The 10,538-nt window shown below is 38.5% G+C and overlaps 1 protein-coding gene across 1 annotated transcript; it reads right to left on the bottom strand.

The window, feature by feature from the left end:
- Window positions 1-310: 310 nt before the first annotated feature.
- On the bottom strand, window positions 311-9,992 carry Or6a2 (olfactory receptor family 6 subfamily A member 2). The gene is made up of 3 exons (XM_076566583.1): window positions 9,845-9,992; window positions 7,103-7,504; window positions 311-5,361 (listed from the first exon to the last, which is right to left on the bottom strand). Exon 3 carries the CDS (start codon window positions 5,263-5,265, stop codon window positions 4,282-4,284), a length of 984 nt encoding a protein of 327 aa, XP_076422698.1. The 5' UTR covers window positions 5,266-5,361; window positions 7,103-7,504; window positions 9,845-9,992; the 3' UTR covers window positions 311-4,281.
- Window positions 9,993-10,538: the final 546 nt, after the last annotated feature.

The raw sequence follows: 10,538 nt of genomic DNA on the forward strand, positions 1-10,538 counted from the left end.
ATCCCTCATTCAGTTTCAGTTCCCTTTAAAACCGTGTTTCAGTGGCATCAAAAGCTGTCGAAAAACCAAGGATCTGTAGCTGGAGAGACGACTCATCAGTTGTTTTCTGAAGACCTGTGTTCCTGCCAACCAAAACTCCAGTTCCAGAGGAACTGATGCCCTCCTCTGAACTTCACAGGCACCAGATATACACATGTTACACATGCATACATGCAGGGAAAAAATCTACACACAAAAAACAAAGTAAGTAAATCTAAAATAAAAAAGACAATAAACCAAAACTGGTACATTACTATTAACTAACATCGCTAGGTTTTAGTCATAATTTATTGATACATTTTCAACCTATAAGTATTTTAATGAACAAAATTAAGATTTTTCATAACTAAAAATGAATTGAAATTTTAGATATTCTTTATTCAGGTAGATTTGAAATTTGGTTCCTGAGTCTCTTGAATATGAAATGGTAGCACATAGTAAAAAAATATTGGATCATAAATTTGAGTTTTAAAAAATGGTATTAATGTCAACATAAAATTCATTCTTACAGTTTCACCATGTGAAGGGCATGAAATTACAAATGGGATCATTAAGACCAGAATTAGAAACTTGAAAGGGAAACTAAGGAACTTGGAATTTATTCAAAGCTGGTGGGAGCCAATAGATATTTTTGAGAGCAATAGTTTTGACACTTTACAAATATTAAATAAATGCTAAACATAAATTATATGTAATTAATCTGTAATAAACATTCAACATATTGAATCACTATATCATTTGTGAGTTACTGAAATGTCTACAACAAAAAATAATAGTTTATAGTAATACCAATAGCCGCAGTGTCTTCCTTTTCTTTCGAGTTTAGGTTTTTATTTTGTTTACTTTTCTACTGTGATTTCTTTAGGAATACATGTCTGTAAAGAACTGCTAATAACAAACAGGTCCACAGTTGATGTCATGATACATTGTGCATGGGGTACTGTGTCCTTCTCAAGGCAGGGTGATCAACTAAGCAGGAAGCACTGGCCACTTCCTGAGCTATTCTTGATAGCATTCTAGACTTCCTGGTTCCTTAGGCAGTAGATGAAAGGATTCAGTGCTGGTGTGGGGATTGCACAGCTGCAATAAGTTTGTTGTAATTAAGACATGACAATAGACCTTGGAAATACGATTTTTGTAAAAGCGCAAGCTCTGGATGTGTCAAACATGTACTATCTGGTAGATATGTGCCTCCTGCCCCTAGAGACTCAGAGATCTCTCTCCTTGCCTGTGACCTATTACCTGTGTATTTTAAAGGTCCGGGACACACATGACTATAACTATGAGACCATATTTAGTAATATTCATGCGCTGACTGGTTACAAAGCAAAGCACATGAGGGAAGGGCAGCCCAGTCCCTGGGCAGAGAGTTCAGGGTAGGGCGTGGAGTATGCCAGCCAGGAACCTGTAAACAGGTAGGAACTGAGGAATGCTGGGAGAACCTGGAGGCCAGGTTTTGATGTGTTGAAAAGCACCTCAGTTAGCCATTTGTGCCAGAATTGAGACCTAACAGTTGCGAAACTCAAGACTCTGATCCTAAGGACTATGATTCAGATACCTAAGAGAGTAACTAGTAAACATATTTCCTAGGTCTGAAAAATTAAAATTGAACTCTGGCCTCCACTAAAGTTCATATCACATAGGAGTTCTCCCCTATCTTCTACTAATGAATTCTCATGTACTCAGGCATACTTTTTTATTAAAATACTGCTCCACTCTGTTTGCTACTAATGTTCTTTCTTCTTAGTAAGCTCTATATTTAACCATTGAGTAATGAAGAATTCTCTCCATTTTTATTAACTTATTTTCAGAATAAAGAACACTGAGCCTGCATATCTCTATACTATGAAAAGAGTCCTATCATTGTGCTACAAAGTTTTTTTTATACTCTGTAATACTTGTTCTCAAGAGACAATACAGCCTAATAGATTTTTTTCTAGAACAAGAAACATATCTTTTATATCCTTGTCAAATGCTCTGAATATCCTCCACCAACCCAGATTTCTCCAAACTTGAGTAAAGATATACTGTGCACTGAATTTTCATTATTCTATTAATTTCCTTCAGAATCCCGCATAAGCCCAGAAATGGTGCCTATTGACATTTTACATAGCTCCTGGTAGAGCTTTCTTCAGACCTAAATAATTTCACCTGATGCCTCTAACCACTCACCATAGTGAAATTGCCCTCTTTGACAATGGAAAACTCTTTAGACATTTATACTAGAGAGGGACATTGTGGGTGGGTTTTTACATTCTCTGAAGTCAATGTTTAGTACTTGTTTATGCTGCATGGAAATTTCTACAGCACCAACACAAAAAGACAGGAGAATACAGTTCATATTCACTTAATGTTGACTTAGATGAAGACACCTCTGTCTTCTCAGGAGGCTAACACGGGCATTTGTCCTGACTCTAGGGAAGCTCTGTGCACTGCCAAGATCATATGTCCAGGGGACCTGGACAGAAAAATTAAACCTCTATCCATCTGTAGATTCCTGCTTATACCTGAACTAAACCTTATACTGAACTAAACCTCTACCTTTCATCATGGCATTTTTTTGTCTTATTTCTATATGCAAGTTGATGTGATTCCAAGTTACAAAATCTTCTAAAAGAAATTTAACTAGGTTCATGAAACAGTACATTAATTTGTTTATGCGTGTCTTAAGATAATATTATACCAGTGTTTTGCTTTACTATTATTTCTTTATTTTAATTGACACATAATAGTTATACATATATATATGTATATGTATATACCACTATGTGGTGTAGTGATGTGTGTGTATACATTCTGCAATATCACAATGTGTGTGTGTGTGTGTGTGTGTGTGTGTGTGTGTGTGTGTACCTTTATGGATATGTCTTTTTCCCAGTGTTATTCAAATATGCGTACTATGATGTTATTCACATGTGAACTCTGAAAAAGTTGATCTCATAGAAATTGAGAAAACAATGGTGGTTACCAGAGACCAGGAAGAATATAGAGGAAGGATTACTGTGGGAAAATTGGCTGATGAGAGCCAAGTTACAGTTAGAAAGAAAACATTTAATAAACTACTCATTTATTAAAAGACTAAGTTCAGTTCTTCAAAGTCAAGATATTTAAGCTATGTGAATGTTCTTTGGAAATGTATGGGGTTCTATATAAAATAAAATATACTAAGACAGACATCTGGAAAAGTGAGGTATCCTAGGGAAGCTTTGTCAGTCCCTGAGGATCATTCTATGTATGTGTAACTAATTGGAATTTGGTGAAGAAGTCTCAACCTAGTACTTCCTGTACTTATTGTCTCCTCTTCTTCCATACCTTCTTCCTCATCCTCTTCCTCTAGTCATATTCACTGTACATGTACAAGTACATGTAGCAACTTCTATGTGCTTCACTCTTGTTTCTCCATAATCTTGGGACTGGCCACAGTCTCACAGGTGGTAGGAAGTACCACTAACTAAGCTACAACCCTAGCCCTGATGGTCTTCTTAAAATGCAGCCATGGAAATGAAAAAGCACTAATTCAATGACCTCAGGAAATTTGGAAATGGAGCGAGAAACCACTGTGATCTGAGAAATAATAAACTACCAGTGCCAAAATTCACAGTTTAGGCTGGTGATGTCAATCAGTTGGTAGAGTGCTTGCATCACAACCACAAAGCCTTGGTTCATGCTCACAAAGGCACAGAGCTGCAATCCAAGAACTTCTAGAGGCTCAGAAGTTCAAGGCTCCTTTCCTTACATGGAAAGCTCAATAGCAACCCAGAATACATGAAAATCTGTTTAAAAGTCTTAGTTTCTTATTTCCTTCCTTTGAAACTCACAACAGAATATTCACCTTCTGGGCTTCAGGTATTTCACAGACTAGTTATTGGCTGTGTGTTTTCCTTCTTGTAGCCCGTGTTCCCTTTAATGCACTTGATTTGTATGAGCTACAACTATCTATATAATACTGGGCTAGATCTTACCCCATAAATTAGAGCCCTTTCCTGCAGAATTCCAACCTCTACCTTGAAATGCTTTTTCCTTTTCTGGACTAGTTTCAGGAACTAGAAACTCTGACTCCTAACTTAATCCCCCTGATTTAGACTTGAGAGAGAGAGAGAGAGAAGGAGGGGGAGAGAGGAAGAGAGGGAGGAAGGAATGAATGAGCGAAGGAAGGAAAATAGGAAGGAACGAAGGAAAGAATGAAGGAAGGAACGAAGGAATTGAACCCAAGTTTTACCAGACTTATCAACTCCTCCCTACCTAACCACCTCTGCCAGATTTCTTGTCATTTGCATCCTGGCCCTGGTACAGGTGCAGAGTGCGACGTAGGGCTCTTTTAACCTCTTGGTTGCGCAAGCAGTAAATGATGGGATTGAGCAGTGGTACAATGACTGCATAGAGTACAGAGACCAACTTGTTGGTGTCAAAAGCTGAGAGTGCCTTAGGCCTGGCATAGATGAAGATGCTGGCTGCATAGAAGATGATCACAACAGTAAGGTGGGAAGCACAGGTCGAAAAGGCTTTATGGCGGCCAGCAGCTGAGGGGATGCGCATCACAGCACCAGTGATGGCCATGTAGGAGGCTCCAGTGACAGAGAGTGGCCCCAGCAGAATAAAAATGGCCAGGATAAAATCTGTAAGTTCTGCTGTGGACATGTCAGTGCATGAGAGGTTGAGCAACGGAGAAACATCGCAGAAAAAGTGGTTGATGGTGTTGGGGCCACAGTAAGACAGACGAGAAATGAGGAAAACTTTAACCATTGAGATGCCGAAACCTCCAGCCCAGGATCCAGCTGCCATCTGCACACACAGCCGGCTACTAACAATGACAGGGTAGTGGAGGGGGTGACAAATAGCCACATAGCGGTCATAGGCCATAACAGCAAGAAGGACACACTCAGTGCAGCCCAAGCCCAGGAAAAAGTAGAGCTGTGTCATGCAGCCCTCGAAGGAAATCAGCTGTCCGTGGTTCTGATTGGAGCCAATGAAGCCAGCAAGCATCTTAGGAATTGTAACAGTGACATACCAAATCTCCAGGAATGACATATTAGCCAAGAAAAAATACATGGGTTTGTGGAGGGTGGAGTGGTTCCTAATTGCTGTAATGATGAGTGCATTTTCAGTCAGCACCAACACATAGGCCAGTAGAGAAAAGAAAAACAGTAGTGCCCGCAGTGGTGCAGGAGCTGGGAAACCCAGCAACACAAATTCACTCACTCGCCCACTGTGGTTCCTTCGCTCCATGCTTTCAGTCTTGTTTACTGCTCTTCAAGAGAGGAGACCAAAGTGTCTGATGAAAGCAGCAGCAAGAATCTAGCGTGGTGAGTTTACTCTGATAGCCTACAATACATGTGGTACATACAGTTAATAGCAACCATTCACAGAGCTGAGTGATGAGCCAAGAAAACACAGACAAAAATAAATTACAGTCAGATGCAGAGATCCACAGCCAAGCACCAGGCCAAGCTCCAGGAGTCTAGTTGAAGAGAGAAGAGGGATTCTATGAGCAAGGGGCATCAAGATTATGATGGGGGAAATCTACAGAGACAACCAAATTAAACTAGTGAGCACTCATGAAATTTAGACCAACAGCTGTGGAGCCTCCACAGGACTAGACTAGGCCCTCTGCATAAGCAAGACAGTGGTATAGCTTGATCTGCTTAAGGAGCCCCCTGGCAGTAGGATCAGGATCCATTCCTGATGGATGAACCGTCATTTTGGAGTCCACTACCTATGGTGGGATACCTTACATAGCTTTGGTGCAGAAGGAGGGACTTGGAGCTCCTTATACTGAATGTACCAGGCTCTGCTGACTCCCCATGGGAGGCCATACCTTGTTAGAAGAGGAAATGGAGGGTGTGTTGGGGAGGGAAGGTTGGGTGGGGGGAGGAGGGAAGAGAAGGGATATGTGATTGGTCTGTAAAGTGAATAAAAAATTCCGTAATAAAAAAAAGATAAAATAAATACATTACTGTGTATTATAGGCACAGTAAAAATGGACCTGGCCCTTGGAGAAGCTTGCACTGAGAGATACCAGGTGAAAAAAAAAGAAAAAACGATGATAGTCCTAATGTCACTCTTTTAGTGCTATACAAAGGCAAGAAAAAGAAATCAAAGCAATAAATGTTGATGGTTAAACATAGAAGTGATGCATTTTCATAGAAGTAATTTTGAAAACACCTAAAATAAAAAAGTTACTGGCCGGGCGGTGGTGGCGCACGCCTTTAATCCCAGCACTCGGGAGGCAGAGGCGGGCGGATCTCTGTGAGTTCGAGGCCAGCCTGGACTACCAAGTGAGTCCCAGGAAAGGCACAAAGCTACACAGAGAAACCCTGTCTCGAAAAACCAAAAAAAAAAAAAGTTAGGATTTTTAGGTTTCCCTAAAGTGATAATTTATCATAAGTTCTATGATATCTCCTTTTTGAGGAAGTAAATACACAAAGAGGACATAGCAACCATATATAACACAATTGAATCTCTACTATGTATTAATATTAGAAGCATTGTTTTAAAATATTGGTAGTACTGGTGGCTCTTCAGAACAACTCTGAGGTGCTATCACTAATAATCCCACTTATACCCAAGGAAACTAAGATATAAAAATGTTAAGTATGAGGCTGAAAAGATGTCTCAGTGGTTGGGAGCAGTAGCTGCCCTTCCAGAGAACAGGGTTCAATTCCCAGCACCCACATGGCAGTGTACAACCATCTGTAACTCCTGTTCCACAGAATCCAGTGCCCTCTGCTCACCTCCATGGGTACCATGCATACACATGATACATAGACATAGATGAAGCCAAAACACCCATACAAATAAAACTATATAATGAGAAATTTAAAAGAAGAAAAATTACACAGATTTTAAGACGTGGAATCAGAAATTTGAGACTTTAGAACCTATGAAATATTCAGGTGACATGCACTCCAGATTTATATTCAAGAGCAGGAATCTGTGAGTTCAACTAGGAATTCAAGCTTTTCCTGCAAAGAAGAAAGACTAAGGCAGAACACCAAGGGTTACAGCAATTATATGGCTCAAGTCCCACATAACTTAAAACTTACAAAGAAAGTCTAGAACTCACCTAGACATCAGGTCATGAAGTAGGTGCTGGATGAACTGAGGACTGAAAAGTTCATTGGTTCTGAAAGTTTGACTAACTCTCTTTCAGAGTAATGTCATTCCATTAGCATCAAGGTCAAGGAAGCAAACACTCAGTGGAGCAGTCTCTTTTTTTTTCTTGATAACAAAGTCAGAACTTTCCTTTCCAAACCCTCAATCCTTCTTTAGTCTGATGTGCAAGAGAAGTTGGCATTCCCACATAACAGTTCATATGAATAAAAGTCTATTTTCAGTCAGTGTCTTCTATGGTCAGGGCATCAGGAGGGGAGACAATGATCACAGTAGAGAATGGAGTGGAGTCTGCTGTATATCTGAATGTTTTTTCTCCCAGAAGTTTCTTCCTCATTTCTTCTATTGCCTGGGCCTAGAAATGGCAGGGGAAGAATGTACTCACAAAGCAAACTCTAATAACCTGCTAATATTGGAGCTGCATTTATCCTTTTAGACTAGCAAATCAATCCTTGGGCATTTGATATTTCTCTCAGTAACAGCATTACCAATATGTTGGTTTCATAAATGGAAAGTTGACAGCTACAATTATCCTTCATGACCTTAACCACGACCATCTGCCTCCATACCTTCCTCATATGCCACTCATTATGCTTTTGACCCCCTTGGTCTCAGACCTTCATCTTCAACTTTTAATATTTTCTACTTTCATATTTTAAAATCTGGAAAAGAAATCTTTTTATATATAAACTATCAATTGTCTATACTTATGATCTGTCCCCTAAAGTTTAAATCATCAGATTTTATTCCTTTATTTAAAACCCATCCATAGTGCCTTGTTGGCTGTTAAAACTCTTTGACAAAACACATAGCTATTTCATCATCTTCCACTGCTTTCCCCAGAACATTACATCTTGTCATGGTATTTTTGCCAGTGTATTTTTGAAGCACAATTCTGTGTGTCAGTGTGCAGCTCTGATCCTGGTGCAGTCTCTATCAACACAGCTGACTCAATCTTTGATCGTGGAAGCATGTCTTCATATGATCACTATCTATCCTTTCTTTCCTATCCTCCTCATAGGGCTGGTAGTGTGCCTCTCATTATTGCTTCCATTAAAATCTGTACATAAAATCACTACTGTTGCTTAGGTGGATGTTAAAAAGGAGATATGAATATGTCCTCATTGAAACAAAAAATGGACAAAGTACTCTGGGTGTTATTGAATTTATTAAATATATGTGTAGAAAATAATTATGCTTTTCCAAACCTCTTTTATAACAATGAGTGATATGTTACCTAAGCCAGAGATCTGGACATTTTCTAGATTATTTTTATACTCATCTTCCTACTACCCTATATCAATTCATAGAACTCAAGAACTATCCAAGTTGCCTCCTTAGTTATCTCTCATGGCTGCACCCTCTTTCCTGTCCTGGTTCTACTACCTTCTTCCTAGTTCCTAATACCAGGTCCATTTTACTTCTTGATTTTATAGCCTCTTACTTGTTCTCTATTCTTCCCACCTAAACATGAGGCTTTTTAACATCAGATTGTTTCTAGAGTAATACTTGTGCAGAAATCACTAACCACAAGACCATCCAGCTTAGAAAAACACATTCAAAACCTTCCAATGCAGCTTCAAAATATGTCTTCTTTTCACTTTTCTACCATAGACTAGTCATCTGTCACTGGTTCCTCTTTCTTAGCCTGTCAGGGTATTCTTCCACTTTGTTACTTGGCACATATACCTTTCATTATCAAAAATACTCAAGCCCTCCCAAGGAATCTTTATCATTAACATTTCATTCCCATAATTCTTATCCCTCTAAAGCTGTCCATATTCAGTATGAAGAATTATGCTTTGATGTGTCCATTTCACCTTCTGGCAATATTTATTTAGTTAATGATTAGCAAAGAAAATATGACTGCTGGATGGAAAATGAAGGGAGATATAACATGAACAGAACAGACAAACTGAAGATTGAAGGAATGGAATACAGTGCAAGTCAAATATATGAAGAATTTGTGTGGAAATGATCATCTATAGAGAGTGTAAATAGATCTTCGAGAGAATTTGACACATTTGGGAATCTACATTGATTGTAGGTCTGACAGACAATGAAAACTTCCCACTAGTGGATTTCCCATTCACCAGTGGGTAGCCTCACATTCATACACATATAGCACCAATTGGATTTAGTGGATATCAAAAAGAAAAAAAAAAGGAAAACTGACATGAAGTTTTGGAAGGGAGACACATGGGGTATATAGGAGAACTGAAGGAGAAAATGGAGGTTGATATGATTGTATTTCATTGTATACCTATATGAAATTCTCAAGGATTAAAAAAAGCACAATTAAAAAAGCACAAGTTAGATTAAGGTCAGGGAAAGTAGGCCTTCACTAGAATAAAAGTGTGACATATAGGTAGAGTTAACTTACTTTGTAGAAGCAGTGTCAATGACAGAAGATTATGTGATGATTTCTAGAATATGGAAAATATGAAGTAGAAGTGACAGATCATAAGGGCTGTAGGGAGGTAAGAATAATATGAATAAATAATAACAAGCTTTTAATGAAAAAGAAGAAATTAGCATCAACAGAAGTGGCAGCAGTAGATAATATGAACTAGACTTTGGAGTTTTAGTAGGTATAGAAAGGAATAATGAGATGACTATTCTTTGTGGAAATAAAGAAATTATGGGAAAAAATGACCACTTGCCAAGGAATTATCACACAGTAGAATCTACTTACTTTTTCATATGTCCTTAACTTATTAGAGTCCTTCTAAGATGGCTATGTAAGCTAGAAGAGTACTTAGGGAATAAATGAAAAGAAGAGTTGAGGTAACAGGACAAATAAAGCAGCTATGGAAACTCCACCTTCTCTTCCTTCCATGATCAGGGAACTCGGACAAACTAAAGATTCCTCTATACACTACCTCCCTCCTCTAGTCCTAATTCCTCCCTCCTCCTTCTGATGCTTTGGGATGGTACTGAGCAGGAGCCCAAGAGACCAGAAGCGTTACAAGATGAAAAACAAACAAAAAGACTAAGATAAATGACATAGAAAGAAAATGTTTGCCAAATTTGAGAAATAGTTTATCAGGAAATTTATATGAAATAAATGGTGTTCTAATTTTTCCATAGGCTTGTAGCTTCTCTTTTGGGCCTCTCACTGATAGGCAGTCTTCATTTCTTTCTTGCTTGATATATTTCTGCGCAAATACATGCTTAAAAGGTTGTCATGAGCTTTGGACCTGGTCAATCTGGATAGTTTGAGAAATCACAGAAACATGATATGACTCAACTATACTCAGGTATATAGTCAAAATATTCAAAACTAGCATACCAGAGACACTTTCACATCCATGTTTATTGAAACATTATTCATAATAGTCAAAATCTGTAACCATCACAGATGCCCATCACAGATAAATATATAAAGA

The sequence above is a fragment of the Peromyscus maniculatus genome, chromosome 1 (genome assembly GCF_049852395.1).
Source record: "Peromyscus maniculatus bairdii isolate BWxNUB_F1_BW_parent chromosome 1, HU_Pman_BW_mat_3.1, whole genome shotgun sequence".
Lineage (NCBI taxonomy): Eukaryota > Metazoa > Chordata > Mammalia > Rodentia > Cricetidae > Peromyscus > Peromyscus maniculatus.

Bases quoted from the DNA above. Each gene is read 5' to 3' on its own strand.
- Or6a2 (XM_076566583.1), bottom strand. From the start codon at position 5,265: ATGGAGCGAAGGAACCACAGTGGGCGAGTGAGTGAATTTGTGTTGCTG.